Source organism: Haemorhous mexicanus, chromosome 17, assembly GCF_027477595.1.
Source record: "Haemorhous mexicanus isolate bHaeMex1 chromosome 17, bHaeMex1.pri, whole genome shotgun sequence".
Taxonomy (NCBI): domain Eukaryota; kingdom Metazoa; phylum Chordata; class Aves; order Passeriformes; family Fringillidae; genus Haemorhous; species Haemorhous mexicanus.
In genome coordinates, this window is record NC_082357.1 from 16,245,890 (window position 1) to 16,262,093 (window position 16,204).

Genomic DNA, 16,204 nt, shown 5'->3' on the forward strand with positions numbered 1-16,204 from the left:
CGCGCGGGGATTGGCTGCCGCGGCCGGGCGGAAACAGCGCCGCGGCCACGTGGGCGCGTGGCGGGATGGCGCGAGCTCTGCGCGCTCTGCGCTGCGCGGCGGGACCGGGACCGGGACCGGGACCGGGACCGGGACCGGGACCGGGACCGGGACCGGGACCGGGACCGGGACCGGGACCGGGACCCGAGCGGGGGCCGCGGGTCCGGTTCGGGCCCAGCCCCACAGGTAACCGACCCCTCGGCAGCCCCGCCCCTGCCCACCCCCGGGGCTGCGCTGCGGCGGGGCGGGGTTTTGGGTTGGAAAACATAAATTCGGGCTCTGGAGGGGTGCGGGGGCTGCTGGATCCCCGTAGTCCTCCTGCCGGCGCTCCCGGGCTTGCCCTTCCACCGTGTCCCGGTGCCCTCTCCCCCTGCGGGGTCACGGTTGCTGTACCGTGGCCGTGCTGTTCCTGGCATGTGCCCGCTTGCCCGGGATTGCCAGGTCGCTTCCGGGACTCTCTTCCTGGGAGTAGGCATCCATAAGTTATTTTCAGAGCCAGTGCCCCCGGAGCTGGGGGCGCCCCGGGGTGCGGTGCCGCTCCCGCCTCGGTGCCGCTGCCATCGCAGGCAGCATCCAGCTCCCTTCCAGCTCATATTTAGAACTCTCCCCTGGGTCTCCTATGTGACCGCCTCCTCTGATTTCCCCACGATTACAGGTTTTCTGCATTTAGGTGGCCTTAGGACTGCTTTGTACAATTATATCTTTGCCAAAAAGCACCAAGGGACCTTTATTTTAAGAGTGGAGGATACAGATCAGAATCGGGTGGTGCCTGGAGCTGCAGAAGGAATAGAAGATATGTTGAACTGGGCAGGTATTTAGAAACATCTTTTATTTTTCACCTGCTGAAACCTTGTATTTCTTGTATAGGCTAACCGTACTCAGCTGGAGGGTGGGTTTGACTGCCTTTGTCCGGGCTGTTTTGGCAGCCCAGCTGCTCACTGCCGCCGTGCCGGTGTTGCAGGTATTCCCCCGGACGAGAGCCCCGGGCGGGGCGGCCCCGCGGGGCCCTACGTGCAGTCGCGGCGGCTGGAGCTGTACGGGCGGGCCGGCGAGGCGCTGCTGGCCAGCGGGGCCGCCTACCGCTGCTTCTGCAGCCCGCAGCGCCTGCAGCTGCTCCGCAGGGACGCGCTGCGCAGCCAGCAGACCCCGCGGTACGTCCCTGTCCCCCTGCCTGCACAGAGCCTCGGAGCACCGGGGCTGTGCCTCCTGCCCGGAGCGAGCAGTGGGTCACCCTCCAGAGATGAGGTGTTTGACTAGATGTGCAGTGCGCGGGTTACAGCTAAAATTCAGGCGTCTGCTTCGAGTTTTGGGGATGTAAGAAGGGCCGGTGGCGTTGGCCTGTGTTGAGCAGAAAGCCTGGTGCTCATCTCCCCAAGGTACGACAACCGGTGCCGGCACCTGACGGCCACGGAGGTGGCCCAGAAGCTGTCCCAGGGCCTGGACTGCGTCATCCGCTTCCGCCTGGAGAAGGGCGTGGAGCCCTTCCAGGACCTGGTCTACGGCTGGAACAAGCACGAGGTGGCGGAGGTGGAAGGTGACCCCGTGATTCTCAAGGGGGATGGCTTCCCCACGTACCACCTGGCCAACGTGGTCGATGACCACTACATGGGCATCACCCACGTCCTGCGCGGCACCGAGTGGCTGGCTTCGACTTCCAAGCACCTGCTTCTCTACAAGGCCTTTGGCTGGGAGCCGCCCCAGTTTGGCCACCTGCCGCTGCTGCTGAACAAGGACGGTGGCAAGCTGTCCAAGAGGCAGGGGGACATCTTCCTGGAGCGCTTTGCTCGGGACGGCTTCCTGCCAGAGGCACTGCTGGACATCGTCACCAACTGCGGCTCGGGCTTCGCAGGTACCGCCCGGGCTCCTGCCTGCCAGCGCGCCTCATGCTGACTGCCTGGCACGGGCTGCCTTGGTTTTGATAGCTGAGAACCTTCCCGGTGTCTGAAGGGGTCAGGGAATGGGTGTCACATAACCAGTCAATCACTGAGGTGCCGCCAGGCCTTCTGCAGAGCTCCTGTGGAAGGAGCTGGAGTGGTGGAAAGCTTTTGCTGCTGTGCAGCCATTAAAAATTGAATCAGGTGCTTAATGGGTTCTCCCTTGGGGAAACCCTCCCTTCAAGGCTGAGAAACTCTGTGAAGTCTTGGGAAAACTTGCATTCTGTGGTTAGTGATTGCAGTGTTGTCTGGCACCTGTCCCACTTTTCCTTTAACCTGACAGACCACAAGGAGTTGAGTCAATGTTTCCTTTTGTGGTTCTTGCTGTGTGGGGATCACAAATTCACTTGTGTTCTGAGAGCTCTGCTTGGGCATGAAATCTTGCTTGGGCAGTGCCCACTCCTGGCTGCGTGTGACTTCTCTGTGGCCAGCTGGGGCAGAGGGGTTCTGCTGAGGAAGGTGATGGAGCCAAGCAGAAGGTCCCAGTTCCCAGTGCCTCTGCACAGCAGGCTCCTGGGGAGAGGGCAGCATGGCAGTGTGCCTGCTGCCACTTCCCTCCTGCCTGCCAGGGGACACCCCTGCTGCTGCTGGCACTGCACAGGTGGCAGTCCTGTGTCACCTTTGCTCAGCGTGCTCCCAGCCCCGTGCCTGAGGAGATCACAGAGCCCTGTGATTCCCTTTGGCTTGTGTTGCAGAGAAACAGATGGGGAGGACTCTGGAGGAGCTGATCTCCCAGTTTGAAGTAGGCAGAATTACAACTCACTCTGCTCTCCTGGACCTTGAAGCGCTCCCAGAATTCAACAGGTAAAAAATTAGTGCTAGCTTTAAAATGTAGTAAGCACCATGCCAGTGAGAATTTATTTCTAGCACTTGGCTTTGGCTGGAGGTTTTGTTTGTTGGATCAAGCATGATCCTGGTGCAGCAGCTGTTGGGCTGTGCTAAGTAAGAACAACCATAAGTTTCTGCTCAAACAGTTCCTGCCTCCCCTCCCATTCTGTGCTTAGACTCTGGGGTTGGCACCACTGAAAGTCTAGGCAGAAGGTGGGTGTAGCTGGGAGGATCTAAAGGCTTAAGTTTATAACCTAAGAAAATAACATCTAAAAAGAGTTAACACTTCCAGAAGGTTCTTCTGCAAGTACACTTGTGCTCCTAGGACGTTGTGCTGCTAAGAGTGGCCTCATCATCAGTTCCCTGTGGGGCACCTGAGCTAAATGTTTCTTTGGAGAGTGTCTGACTCTGGTTTAGTGCTGCTTTTCTAACAGTTCCACAGTTTTAGCTCAGTTGGTCAGAGCATGGTGCCAAGAATGCCAAAATCATGGCTTCAGTCCCCAGATGGGCTATTCCCTTGAGAGTTGGACTTGATGATCCTTGTGGGTCTCTTCCAGCTCAGAATATTCTGCGATTTCTGTGAGACGTGGGGTGATCCCAGGTAGCCCAAAGCAATCCAAAAGCAGGATTTCCTCTGCTGCAGGATTCACCTCAGCCGTCACATTGAGAACCAAGGGCTGCGCCAGAAGCTGGTCAGGGAGCTGCAGGGGCTGGTGGAGCTCGTCTATGGGGATCAGCAAGTGGATCCAGATGTTCTGGAAAGTGAATATGTGGAGCGAGTCCTTCTGCTGAGAAAAGTATGAGTGGTGGTGGCAGACTGCTGTGCCACCATCCTCCAGGCTGAGGAATTGCTTCCTCCACAGCACAGCACTCTGCCTTGCCAGCTTTGCTTTCCTCCCCCAGGGTCACATAAGCCTCCTGAAGGATCTGGTGTCGAGTGATTACTCCTACCTGTGGGTCAGGCCCTCGGTGTCCCGGCAGCAGCTACAAACAATTTCTGCAGAAGTAGATAAAATAGGAAAACTGGTCTTAGGGTAAGTGTGCTGCTGTCTGAGCTGAGTAGTGGCAGAAATGGCTCCTCATCTCTGAAAACAGTCAGAATTACTGCTTTTTCTGTGGTTTTCCAGGTCTGTGGCATAATTTTGTAGTTTAAACTTGCTCTTTTGAAATAGCTCTGCTGCTGGTGAGCACAGGGCACGGGTGAGAGGTAGGAGCCCCGTGTTTCCATGTCCTCAGAGTGTAAGGACACCTTCTTTCCCAAAGGCTCCTGACAAGGCCAGCAGCTGCCTTGACTGTGGAGGAGTTGAACAAAGAGCTGAGAAGTGTGCAGAAGCAAACCAGGGAGACCAAGTACAGCAGCATGATGCAGCTCCTGCGCCTGGCGCTCAGCGGGCGGCAGGTAAAAAGAGAGTTCTGAGGTCATGTGCAATGTGCTTTCACAGAGCTCAAACCCACGTTTTACAAAAGTTCTCCAAGCCTAGTTCTGGCTCAGCTCTGGTGCTAGCCCTTCAGGTCCCTCTGAGCAGGGCTGGCAGCAGTCTGTGATGCACAGACCCGTGCTGGCAGTTCAGTTCCTGTGCTCAGTGACTCGCTCTGTTGCAGCACGGCCCCAGCGTGGCAGAGATGATGGTGACCCTGGGAGCTGAGGAGGTGTGTGGCCGCATACACAGGGCCCTGGCCAGCTGACAGGGACGCCGGTGACGCTGCCACGCCACGCGCCTGGGTGGTGCAGGGGGCACCTGCGTGATCACCTCTGAGCAGATGAGCTGGGCTTCAGGCCAGGCAGGTGTCTGGGCTGGTCCCACGTCTGTAGGAACCTGCACTAAGCACAAACCACTTCGTCTGGGAGAGGAACCAAGTCCAGATTCAACTCCGTCCTGCCTTGTGCAAGGAGCCCGCTTGGCAGGGCGGGAGAAGATGACACTTGTCAGCATGTAAATTCAGACCATGTGGACAGAAAGTAACTGAACTTCTGAAAGCAACAGATTCTTTTTGGAGAGGGCCTACAGCTACACAACATGGTTCCCCAATAAATACTGTGGGGGGTATTTTTATATATTTTTATATATATATATGTATGTATATTATAGCTGTTGCCCTCTTAGCTGCTCTGGTGTCCTACCAGGCTGAGTGAGCTGCCCAGTGGGGGCTTTCCTGTGTACTGTGTCATGCACGTGGTTCTGCTAAAAACACCCCTGATCAGGAGATTGGGATGTTTTATCCTCTTTTGTCTGATGCCCTTTTAATTATTAAATCAGTGTGGTGAGTTTGATTCCGTTCTCAGTTACTCTGTGAAGGGAGGAGTTGGCGGGGTTGTGCTGAGCTCACGCCCACAAGAGCCCTTCCACAGAGCAGCCCTCCCCAGCAGCCTCAGGAGCTCTTCCACCCCAGCAGCCTCACGTGGGCTGCCCACGGGCTGGGGTGGCTGGAGCCGCTTCCTGCCCGGCACAGGACGGAGCCATGGCTGGCAGCGGGCAGCTGGAGCGCTGCCTCAGTGAGTGGGGCTGGGGACTGGGGCTCAGGGCTGGCTCTGCTGCCTCTTCCAGCCTGGGTGGGCACTGCAGCAGCTTCACCTCCCTGGGGAAGGGGCTGCTGTCCCCACGGAACCCTTCTAGAGTGATGTGGGTGCTGGCTTGCTGCATCTGGCTTCTTCCCCATCTGTCCTGCCCATCCTTAGCCCCCAAAGCTGGCTGAGTGAGGGACTGGAGAGTGGATAGAGCCAAAAAAGACTGTTTAGTTCCAGCCCAAGTTTTGTAGTGGTCCCGGGAGAGCTGCCTGTAAATGGTTTTTAAGTTTCTCCTGCTAAAAGCAACGTCTGCCGTAGTCAGGCTGTGCTTGACTTAAGTGTGTGCTTGGGACTACATTTTTAGGCAGGCTTTAATAACAGCTGTTTCCTGCTCGTCCTGGATCTCCCCTCTCTGCTACAGAAAGCTCTGGAGCAGCGGCAGCAGCGAGGTCTGAGCTGCTTCCTGCTCTGGGCACTGGCTCACACTGAGCCTGGGCTTTCCTTCTTCCTCTCTTGTTTTTCTCCCTCTGTAAGATGAGGCCACTGACCCGAGTACCTCCGAGGAAAACTGGGAATGCATCCAGCGGTTCTGCGAGCAGGTGAACGCTGACACGGAGGGGTAAGGCAGACACAGAGCTCTTTGTGTTCACCCAGGCTGTGTCTGGCTCTGCAGGAATGGGGCCTGGGCTGTGGGGAGCTGCAGAGGGGGCTCGCTGGGCTCTGCCCCTCCTGGGAGCAGAAATGAGTTGGAAATGGGGCCAGTGTGATGGAGGGTGATGTCAGGGAATGGGCTCTGAGGTCAGCTGCTGGAGCCCAGGGGGCAGCAGGTGCTGCTGGCCATGCCCTTAGGAGTCTGCACAAGGATTCTGCTCTGGGGTTCTGCAGGGGAGCCCCGAGGCAGCTCAGCCTCAGCTTCTCCTTCCAGACAGGTGGAGGATCTCTGCTGAGATTTCCTCACCTGCCAGCTGACAGTCTGGGCTCTGGGAAGTAGCAGGGACTAATTAAGCAAATTACCTGTCAAACCCTAGTGCTCATCTCTGTGTTTAGAGCAGTCTGAGTTCAGAGCTCATGGCCTGGCACCCAGCACGTGCCCAGGAGCTGGCACAGGCTGCCCTGGCTGTCATCAAAGCTCCTGCAGCTGCAGAGCCAGCTCTGGTGGTGCCTGCCTGGGGCAGCCTGTCCCTGCTGCTCCCTCCCAAAGGACAGCCCTGGGCAGGGCTGGGGGGCAGTGCTGGGGTCACCAGTTCACCCCTGTGTGTGTGCAGTCCCCTGGCCAGCCCTGTGCCTGAGGAAGGGTGTCTGTCCTGCTGTGAGCCCAGCAGCATTTGTTTTTCCTGGGAACTCGTGCATGGTGTGACTTGCTTTGCTCTTCCCCAGCCCGTGGTTTGCGCTGAGGCTGCTGGCACACAAAATCCAGTCCCCCCAGGAGGGGGAAGCTCTGCATGCTCTCACAGTGAGTACTTCCATCAGCACACAAAGCACTCACTGGGAATCAGAGCTGGCAGGTAGAAAGCAGAGCAGACAGGATAGCTCTCTGTTCCTTTTCTCTTGATGTTGATGTCTTTCTCTTTCTCTTGGCTGCCTCTCCATTTAACTTTCCCTTGCACAAGGAATACAGGAGCCAGGGCACAGGGGAGGCAGTAAGTGCTTCTGTGCCCCCCCATGCTGTTCTGCTGTGGTGTTTGGTTGGTTTGCAGCTCTGGCTGTGTGAGCTGTGTCCCACCACGGAGGCAATAGCTCAAAAGTTGTTAGTGATGGCTACAACAGAGCGGGTGGCCCTAAATGTGCTGCCCAGGAAAGCTGGATGAGGGAATAAAGCATGTTCTTGCTGCATGACTTTCTCAGTCTCTCGTGTTGGGGAATGCAGTGTCAGAAAGTTCTTAGTGACAAAGGTTTTGAAAGCTCCCCAAGCTTTGTGTTTTCAGTTCCTGTTGGTAACATTTTGTTTTCTGCAGGTGCTGGAGACTTGTGTGAATAACTGTGGTGACAGATTTCACAGTGAAATGGCAAAATTCAGGTTTCTGAATGAGCTGATAAAAGTGCTTTCCCCAAAGGTAGGGATGGTGGTTACGGGGTGTTTTGGGATAAGAAATGCAGCTCTGCTTTATCAGAGGCAGTGGGATCCTCTGGCCATGCTCCTCTGTGTTGGGTGGGCTGGGCCTGCCTGAGACACCCTCTGAGCATCACACCATCCATTTCCCTTTCTGGTGGCTCCTGCACACATTTACCACTGCTGCACGTTTCATTTTCCATTGCATCAGCCCAAGGCCAGAGCTGCAAAAAGCTGATTGCAAAGAAATGCTCAACTGAAGAACAAAACTCCTTGTCTCAGGCTTGATAACAGAATTTCAGTGAGGCCACAGACTTTAAAGCACATATCTCTGAATTCTGTTTACTGCTCTGAGAGGACAGGTATCATTTAATCAGTTTGAAATGCCTGGCCTTGGGGAGGTTTGTGTTTTTATAATAAAAGGAGTGGTCATAGGCAATAATGAGAGAAATTGGAGAAAGCACCCAGATGCTGATAAGAGATAATAACGTTCATTTCTGGTTTTGTTCAGTTTTCCTGTGTCTGGGGCTGGCTGAGGCCAGTGCTGTGACTGCATTGCAGCAGTTAAGGGGAGTGTTTAAAGCAAGCACAGAATGTTTTCACTAAAATAACCTGCTTTGGGTTTTGGATTCAAGAACTGATCAGAGAAGTTTGAAGTGGTTTAATTTTGATTATTATAGAATGTGTGTATGATTTTCATACACTCCATAGCAGTTCTTGTTTTTCCTAACCCAGGAGAAACAGTTGTCAGCACTGTGAATAAACTCACAGGAATCCTTTTTATCCTTGGTGTCGGCACAAAAATGCCTGGGGGCTGGATCCCTGTGCCAGACCTGGCACCAATTCTTTGGGTTTGAGCTATTTGTCTTTCTTTACTGTCTTGTTTTCAGTACTATGGAATTTGGTCTTCAGAAAAAGTCAAGTCAAGGGTCACAGAAGTGATATTCAGTTGGACAGTCTGGTTTCCTCAGGAAGTCAAAATCCAGGATGCTTATCAGATGCTGAAGAAACAAGGTTCAGTTCTGTTATTTCAGTTTCCTTTTTAGCCTCCCAAGCCCATGGCTCCCCCCACAGATATCTGCCCCCCTCAGCTTGTGACTCAGCTTTTTCCTAACATGCTGTGTGTAAGAAAAGGGGACAAAGGTCCCAGGCTGGCTGGGTTCTGAAGGATGCATAGAACTGTTTAAAGGGGTTTTCCACAGAACAGCCTTCCTGAGCCACAGCTCAGACCGGTCTGGAGGCCTCTGCTCACACTGTGGGCAGGGAAAAAAAGGACAGGCTCAGAAGTGACCTTTGCCCTGGAATATCTCCCAGGGTTATGAGAGATGAGTTCAGAGGGATCCCAGGATGGATTTTTTCATCCACTCCATTATATTTAGTAGTCCTCAGTGGTATTTTAATCTGGAAATCTGTGCAAAACCTTATGCACTGTTGAGCATCGAGGTTTCAGCAGCTTGGACATCACTGAACAACTACTGTTACCTGTTCCAGGGATTGTAAAAGAAGATCCCAAACTGCCAGAAGACAAAATTTTACCTCCCCCTTCTCCAAGACCTCAGAATTCTATTTTTGACACAGATGAAGAGAAGTCCAAGGTAAACCTTAGAGTCTTCATGCCTCAGCCTCTGTTTTGTCCTGATGAGAAAAGAGGCTCAGTGATATTTTGGGAGCTTCTGCTGTTTCAGACAGTCTCAGAATAATGCTGATCCCTCCTGCAGTGCAACAGCTAGAGAACTCTCCGAAGGATTGTCAGAAATATTTCCTTAGAAAAAAGTGAAACTTTTTTACAGAAAAACATCTGTTTCCATGAAATCTCCCCAAGGAAGGGCTTCTCCAGGTCTCACAGAGCCAGAGTCCCTAATCCTGACCAGCCAGTGTATGCAGGAGCAGTGTGCCCTGGGTTAGGCTATGGGACAGGAGCTGACGTGTCTCCAGGATGATGGGATTGCTCTGCAGCAGTGGCTGTGCTGCTGCTCACTGCTGCCCCATTGTGCCCTGACAGCTCCTGGCCAGGCTCCTGAGGAGCAGCCACCCCGAGGACCTGCAGGCAGCCAACCGCCTGATCCAGAGCGTCGTCAAGGAGGTGGGAGCTCCCCGAGAGGCCTCTTTGCACCAGGGAGGGTGGGAGGGACCCTGGCCATTCCGTTTGACAGGAGACCCTCTGTCCTGCAGCCCCACAGAAGGGGCCCTGTTCAGTCTTTCCAAATTATTCTGACATTACAGCATGAGATAATTTTGTTTTGTTTCCCTAAAATGTGCCATTGCCAGGAAGAGGGAATTTGTGAATGTGCATACAGCAGGACACTTCTGTGTCAGTGGGACCTTGGCAGTAGTACTGCAGTGGTGGTTGGAAATTTCCAAAAATAAACTCAGTTCCCAGATGGAAAGAAGTCACTTCTGTACAAAACTGCCTCTTTCCTGAATGCAGTGTGTGCATGTCTGACCTGTCTGTTTGCATGTTCTGTCTGAAGGAGCATCCTACTTCTCTGCTCACAGATTTGGTTTAACAAAGCCCTGTGGTTGTTCTGAGCATGTTGTTCTGAGTGGCAGAAGCCACCAACTCCCAGCTCAAATTCTGAAGTCACACTCATGTCTGGTGAGATGTATTCCATATTCCACAGCACACAGCCAGGGTGCCCTGACAGGGAGCTGGGGGCTTGTTCTTACCTGTGCTGCTTTGTGCCTTCTCTTCCTGCAACAAATATTAATAGGTGTGACCCAGAGTGCTCCAGCCAAGTCACAATCTACCTTTCTTTCCTTTTTCATCACAGGAACAAGAAAAGTCAGCTCAGGTGTCCCGAAGAGTGAACACCATCAGTGAGGTTTCTGAGAATGTCAAACGTATGGACGAGTTCCTGGAGAGCTACAGGAGATGTGAATTATCCCCAGCTGACCAGGAGAGCCTACAGGTAAATGCTGTTTTTCCTCCCTCTCCTAAGGGAGCATCCCTTGCGGGGGGTGGCACAGACCAGGGGTGGGTGTGTGGGTGCTGAGCAGTGGAACGTTTCCTCCCCAGGCTCTGTTCCAGCGCTGTGAGAGGCTCCGGCCGCTGCTCTTCCGCCTGGCCTGCGAGGCAGCGCCTGACGAGGAGGCTCTGGGTAAGAGCCAACACTGTCCTTGTGCTCCTTGGCAGCTGGCACAGGGCTGTGCCCTGCCCTGGGAGGGCAGTGCCTCGGCTGCTTGGCACCCTGTGGGCAAAGCTCTGCACTCTCACCATGAAACCATGCCCAGGGGAAGTGGCGTGTGCTCTCCTCTTGCTCATCTCTGAGGAAGCTGTTGATTTTCACTTGGAGCCCAGAGTTAAACAGTGAACCCATTTCTTCAGTGAGGCGGTTTCTGAGTTTTTTTGAGTTCTGATGTTCAGAGAACTGAAAAGAAAGTGCAGAAGAGACAGCAGGAATTAAAAATACTTTAGAGATGGGATAAGACTTCAGAGGGATCTTGATAAATGAGAGAGAGGCCTGGAATCAGCAGCTGTGTGTGCAAAATGGAATGACAGGCGAGTGAGGAGCTGAAGGCAGCCTCTGCTGGCCTTTGCTCCTGAGCTGCACTGTCCCTTCCTCAGGAGCATGTTGGGGGGTGCTGTGGAACTGACCTGACCTTCCCCTGGAACATGAGTATTTTGTGTCTGCTCTGCTTTCCCAGCTGAGGTCCTGCAGGCCAATGACAAGCTCTCACGGGCGCTGGGGCAGTACAGGCAGGTTGTGGCCAGCCAGGAGGATGGGGATGGAGCAGGCTCAGCTGCCAGCTCTGCCCGTGCACCAGGTGAGAAGCTCCCACAGCAGCTCTGCCCTGCATGCCAGGTGGGAGCGGGGTTTGGGAGGGAAGTGCTGCTCAGAGAACAAACCTGGAGAAAGTGCTGTGACACAGGAAAAATATTAGCTACCCATCATTTTCTCTTGCGTCTAGTTGACAGAAAATACTCCCCAAGTTGTCTGCCTTGGAGGCACAGCTGTAGCCGTGGCTGTGCCATCCTTCCCCCAGGTTCCTGGCTAACTGTGTCTCTGTCCCCCAGCGTGCCGAGCAGCCCCGCGGCGCACGAGGAGCTACACCCTGATCGACTTCTCCGAGCTGGAGGCCACGGCCCTGACCCCCCCCGAGCCTTCTGCAGACACAGCCTCGGCCTCCCGACACGGCAGCAGCACCTCCAGCTGCCTGCTCGAGGAGCAGCTGCACTCCTTAGGTCTGTAGGAGCACTTCAGTGCTACCTCCTTGCTGGGGTTTGTGGTCTTCAGTCAAGAGAGCAGAACTTTGACTTCAGTGTCAGTCCAAAGAGAAAGTGAAGCCTTCCAGATGGAAGTTGTCAGGGATGCAGTGTCTCCAGTGGTGTTAGACAGCAAAGGAAGCACCTGTGGAAAACCCCTGTTTTCTGTAATTATCTGTGGCATTTGGTGTCTTTCTTAGGTCTCAGCAACTCCCCTGCCACGCAGGAACCAGCCCCGGATTTTGGCCTAGCAGAGGTGAGGGATGCTCAGATACTTTGCTGTCCATAAGATATAAAGGACAAAAACCAGAGATTATTCCTGGTCTGCCTTTCCCTGGCAGCCCTTTTGGTGTACCACTCTGTTCTGAAGGGAGACTGGAATCCTTGTGCTCTCAGTCTCTCAGGTGCAGTTTGCAACCAAATGACTCGTGTATTTCTGCTTTAGATAGTGGTATTTGATAAACAGAGTTCTCTTCAGTGCAACAGGTTTATTTTTGCTGATATTATACGGCATGAACCTGAAGGGCCTTATTTTCCAGCCTGCTGTACACAATGGCTTTAGGGAAGGTGTAAGTGCTGTTCAAACCCTGGCACCACAGGAGGGCTGGGAAGACATCTGTGCAGGGAAGAGTGAATTCCAGGGCCTGGATGAACAGCTCTCTCCACCATCCAGGACCGAGACATTCTCTTTGTAAGTAAACTCTTCATAATAGAGTCTGATTTTGGGGCTGAGGAATTCTTTTATAGCAGGAAGATTCAGGAAAACCTTTCAGCTACCCCTGTTTAGTGATGGCAAGTGATCCATGCACACGTTGGCTCTTTCCTGCAGTTGTGCACTGGTTAATTGCAGTTAATTGCACACCAGGATCTTCCAAGGGTCAGAAGTTTGGGGAGACAAACCCCATTGGTTGATAACAAGGTGATGTTGAGCTAAAAGAACAAAAACCTTACGGTCAGACCTTTTTATAATAACCTGTCACTCAAAAAACACTTTCCTCAGCTTTCTATAGACTGTGACAAGGTAATTTCCAGACATTCAGTGGAAGCTTGCAAGAGTTCACAAATCAAATTAATCTCCACAGTTCTTCAGAGCAGGAGACTATTACAGTATGCTTATACAGTCTGCCATATTACAAGAAATTTTACTGAAGATTTTCAGCTTCCTGCGATGTCTCTGAGCTGGAATTTACTTTGATCTGCCTGACTAGGGCTCCAGAGAAGCTGTGCACAGGGATGGCAGACTTCCAAAGCCCTAAACCTAAGTTTTACCATAGTAACAGAACCAAAATCTGCCTTAGTGAATTTTGAAACAGCAAGATCTTCCATAGATGATAGAGTTTTTGAATTCCTCAAGGAGTCAGAGTGTAAGTCTGTAGTTTCTTTATACCTAAAGGGAATGAGGGATTGGGAATAGAGACAGACACAGCAGAAGACAGTACATTCCCTGTAGTATCCCCACTTAATGCAAGCTTTCTGCATGCTTTTCTTTCCAGGGATTTATCACCAATGAAATTGCCCTTTCCAGATCGTCCAAATAACTCCGTGGCAGATCCTCCACTCCTCAGTCCAGGCTATGATCTGAAGCCTGCTGCCTCTTTGCACCCAGCTTCCAATGATGCTTCTCTAGAAAACCTTTTTGTGCCTTTAGTTTCAGTTACACCAAGTAAGTACAATTCTGTGCCCCAGCTCTGCTTACTAGAGCTCTTCCATGAGTTTTGCAGGACAGGAAGCCAACGTAGCTTCATGCTGTGTGGGATGCTGGAGACAAGTAATGACTGTTCTGTGATGGGCTTGATGTACCTGAGAATTTGAGTAGGTGCTAGGGAACATAGCATGAGAATGTCCTTGTCCTCCCTACTCATTGCTCAGGAGTTTTCTGCCCTGGCTAATCTTTGTAATGTGCTTCTAAACTCTGTCCTTTGCACCTTCAGTCAAGCTTTGAACAGTTGTTCTACTAAAAGTCCTAAAAGACACTTTTGAGTGGGAGTTGCCCCACTTCCTAAAGCAGGAAGCTCTTCATTCCACCTCAGCTTTTTGGTTTCACACTGTATGGCCCAGCTCTGCAGCTCAACCCAGAGCATTTCCTGGGAATGTCACCCTGGGGTCTCAGCCTAGGGCCACAGAGCCTTGGCTCTCACTGCTGCTGGAAAAGGACAGGTGCACAGACATCCTGATCTGCCTTCAGTCTCAAGTGAAGCTCTTAGCAGATTTTGGAAGGGCAGGATGGTGACAGTCAGGTGTGAATTTGCCAGGCACAGATGGTAAGGAGCCAGATCTTGTGTGCTCTCAGAAAGGCACTTTGCTTTTCCCACCACGTTTCTGTTGGATCCACACCTGACTTCTCTCAAGGACTGGTGAAACCTGAGCTGCTAAATCCCAAAGGCAGACATTCAGATTCCTGTCTTTGCCTTGGAGGCAGATGTAAATCAGGGGCTGTGTGCAACTTGGTCTGTGAGTTTGCCAAAGGAAGTAAAAGTTTGTCTGAACTTTCCTTTTTGCTGTTCCTTATCCCATCTTTCCTGTTTGCCCTCTGATGGGAGAGGAATCCAGGCTTGGTTCTGGTTCTCAATTTGTCTCTGGCAGGCACCATCTCTCCACTGACAGTGTATGACAGGAATGGTTTCAAGGCCATGCTCCACTTCTCCAGAGACCCAGCTCCCGGCCGACCAGACGTGCTGGTGATGGTTCTGTCCATGCTGAGCACCTCAGCTCACCCCATTAAGGACATAGTGTTCCAGGCTGCAGTCCCAAAGGTGAGAAGCCTGTGACAAGTAGTAGAGATGCTCAGAAATGTCCTGAGAAGAAGGTCCACCATTTCTTACTGAGCATTTGCCTTGCTCATGGGAAACTGTGTGGCTCCCTGTCTCTGCTCGGAGATCCTGTTGTACAGCGGTGCCTGTTTCCCTGTGTGTGTCCATCATGGCCTTGCTGCTGCCAGAGGGCTCCAGAGCTGCTGCTTCAGCCTCCTGGGCAGGGCTCCTGCTCCCTGTGCACGTGGGGCATAGGACTGGCTGTCTGGGAATATCTGCCTTTAGGTGCAGGCTGTGCTTTTCACTGAATGAAGAGTCTGGCTGATGTATCTTTAACCAGCTCCATGGCTCAGTGAGGCTCACAGCCCTTTCCCAGCATGGACTAACAAGTGTTTCTGTTGTTTTCTCTTTCAGACCATGCAACTAAAGTTACAACCAGCCTCTGGTTTTGAGCTGCCAGCCTTCAGCCCTCTCCTCCCACCTGCAGTGCTGTCCCAGGTGCTGCTGCTCTCCAACCCACACAAGGTGCTGCTGGTGGGCACTGGGAGTCCCCCTGGATGTTTGTGTGCAAGATGGGGAGACTCCTAATAATGGGGAGGTGTAGGGGAGAGACAGGGCAGTCTGGACTGTGCTGGGAAGATGATTTTTCTGCTCAAAGAGCTTTCCAGAGCTACAGTCTGAAGGGCTGTGTGGGCAGTTCCTGCAGGGGCCTGTGTGGTTCTGGAGTATCTGCACACAGAGGCAGCTGCAGGCACTGCAGGTGTCACTGTGCAGGTGTTGGCAGCTGATGGAACACAGGGACACCCAAGGCACGAGTGATGGGTAACAGATCTTTTGCACTGGTGGATAGTTATGAGATTCAAGATCAGTGTAAGGAACTCTGTCTCTGAGTAGGCTGGCCAGGCCTGGATTGCCAACATGCCCATGGCTGGCGTGCTCTGGTCTTCCTTCCAAGTTGCTCTTGTCTATCTTAGGAAGATCCAGGGTTTCCTTCTGTGCAGAGCTTCTGCAAGGCTGGTGTTTCCCCTTTCAGAGGTGGCTCACTGCAGTGAGGCCACGAGGGGTGAAGGAATCCGGGAGTTTATAATCATGGTGTGCCCCTCTCTTCCCTTCTCTCGCAGGATCCCATCCGCCTGAGGTACAGACTGGCGTTCACGCAGGGTGTGCAGCCCTTCCGAGAGGTGGGAGAGGTGACTGGCTTTCCAGAAGCAGAGCTCTGGGGCAGGAGCTGAAGTCCAGCTGGCTTGGCCGCTGCCGTGTGGCCTTAGCCCGGGTGGGGAGCGACTGGGCCCAGTAGTGCTCCGTGAGGGCACCTCTCTGGGGATGTGCCAGCTCCTTCCTCCTCGCTGTGCCCGCAGGAGCAGTGGGGGCTGCCTGCTTCTGCCACAGCCTGTCGCTGTAGCCGAGCCTGCTTTACCGGAGCCTGCTGGAGGGCCCGCAGGCTCCGCGCTTCTGCCACGCACACCTTCCTGCTGCTCCTGGGCCATCTCCCCTTGACTTGTGAATTAAAAATAACAAACAAAGCGAATCGACACCAGCGTTCAGCCTCAAGCCAGCCTGTTCCAGGGACACAGGGACACCCCGGCCCGGTTTCCCCGGAGCCTGTGCCAGGTTCAGCGGGAGCCGGGGGGCGGCGGGCCCGGTACCGGCAGCGCTGGGAGGGAGGAGGGCCGGGCACAGGGCCGGGCACAGGGCCGGGCACAGGGCCGGGGCGCGGCTGGGCCCGGCCGGGGCCGCGGGGAGCGATCGGCCCGGGCAAGGACCGCGGGGCTCGGCTCCCGGCCGGACACCGCCCCGCGACCGCCCCGCGACCGCCCCGCGACCGCCCCGGGCCCGCCCCGCGCCCGCCCCGCGCCCGCCCCGCGCCCGCCCCGCGCCCGCCCCGCGCCCGCC

The 16,204-nt window shown here is 54.0% G+C and overlaps 2 protein-coding genes across 5 annotated transcripts; both read left to right on the forward strand.

Moving 5' to 3' along the window:
• Window positions 1-37: 37 nt before the first annotated feature.
• On the forward strand, window positions 38-5,073 carry EARS2 (glutamyl-tRNA synthetase 2, mitochondrial). The gene is made up of 9 exons (XM_059861404.1): window positions 38-225; window positions 695-850; window positions 1,001-1,190; window positions 1,416-1,888; window positions 2,669-2,777; window positions 3,445-3,598; window positions 3,705-3,835; window positions 4,065-4,200; window positions 4,404-5,073. The coding sequence occupies exons 1-9, from the start codon at window positions 66-68 to the stop codon at window positions 4,485-4,487; spliced, it is 1,593 nt and encodes a 530-aa protein (XP_059717387.1). The 5' UTR covers window positions 38-65; the 3' UTR covers window positions 4,488-5,073.
• Window positions 5,074-5,137: 64 nt separating this feature from the next.
• GGA2 (golgi associated, gamma adaptin ear containing, ARF binding protein 2) lies at window positions 5,138-15,843 on the forward strand. 4 transcript variants are annotated; one of them, XM_059861398.1, is made up of 17 exons: window positions 5,138-5,295; window positions 5,842-5,926; window positions 6,685-6,760; window positions 7,263-7,361; window positions 8,248-8,371; window positions 8,849-8,952; window positions 9,360-9,440; window positions 10,129-10,266; window positions 10,374-10,455; window positions 11,003-11,122; window positions 11,373-11,540; window positions 11,762-11,817; window positions 12,101-12,252; window positions 13,055-13,224; window positions 14,145-14,314; window positions 14,726-14,836; window positions 15,433-15,843. In XM_059861398.1, the coding sequence occupies exons 1-17, from the start codon at window positions 5,262-5,264 to the stop codon at window positions 15,541-15,543; spliced, it is 1,881 nt and encodes a 626-aa protein (XP_059717381.1). In that variant the 5' UTR covers window positions 5,138-5,261; the 3' UTR covers window positions 15,544-15,843. The 4 variants fall into 4 exon arrangements, with proteins under 4 accessions (XP_059717381.1, XP_059717382.1, XP_059717383.1 ...); XM_059861399.1 differs by having other exon boundaries at window positions 14,726-14,809; XM_059861400.1 differs by lacking the exon at window positions 9,360-9,440.
• The last annotated feature ends 361 nt before the right edge of the window (window positions 15,844-16,204 follow it).

Excerpts from the sequence above, each read along its gene's own strand:
- GGA2 (XM_059861398.1), top strand. The coding sequence starts at position 5,262 with ATGGCTGGCAGCGGGCAGCTGGAGCGCTGCCTCA. Across the intron at positions 8,953-9,359 it reads CAGATGAAGAGAAGTCCAAG|CTCCTGGCCAGGCTCCTGAG; the intron begins GTAAACCTTAGA and ends GTGCCCTGACAG. Across the intron at positions 11,818-12,100 it reads CGGATTTTGGCCTAGCAGAG|CCTGCTGTACACAATGGCTT; the intron begins GTGAGGGATGCT and ends CTTATTTTCCAG.
- EARS2 (XM_059861404.1), top strand. The coding sequence starts at position 66 with ATGGCGCGAGCTCTGCGCGCTCTGCGCTGCGCGGCGGGACCGGGACCG. Across the intron at positions 3,599-3,704 it reads GAGTCCTTCTGCTGAGAAAA|GGTCACATAAGCCTCCTGAA; the intron begins GTATGAGTGGTG and ends TTCCTCCCCCAG. Across the intron at positions 3,836-4,064 it reads ATAGGAAAACTGGTCTTAGG|GCTCCTGACAAGGCCAGCAG; the intron begins GTAAGTGTGCTG and ends TCTTTCCCAAAG.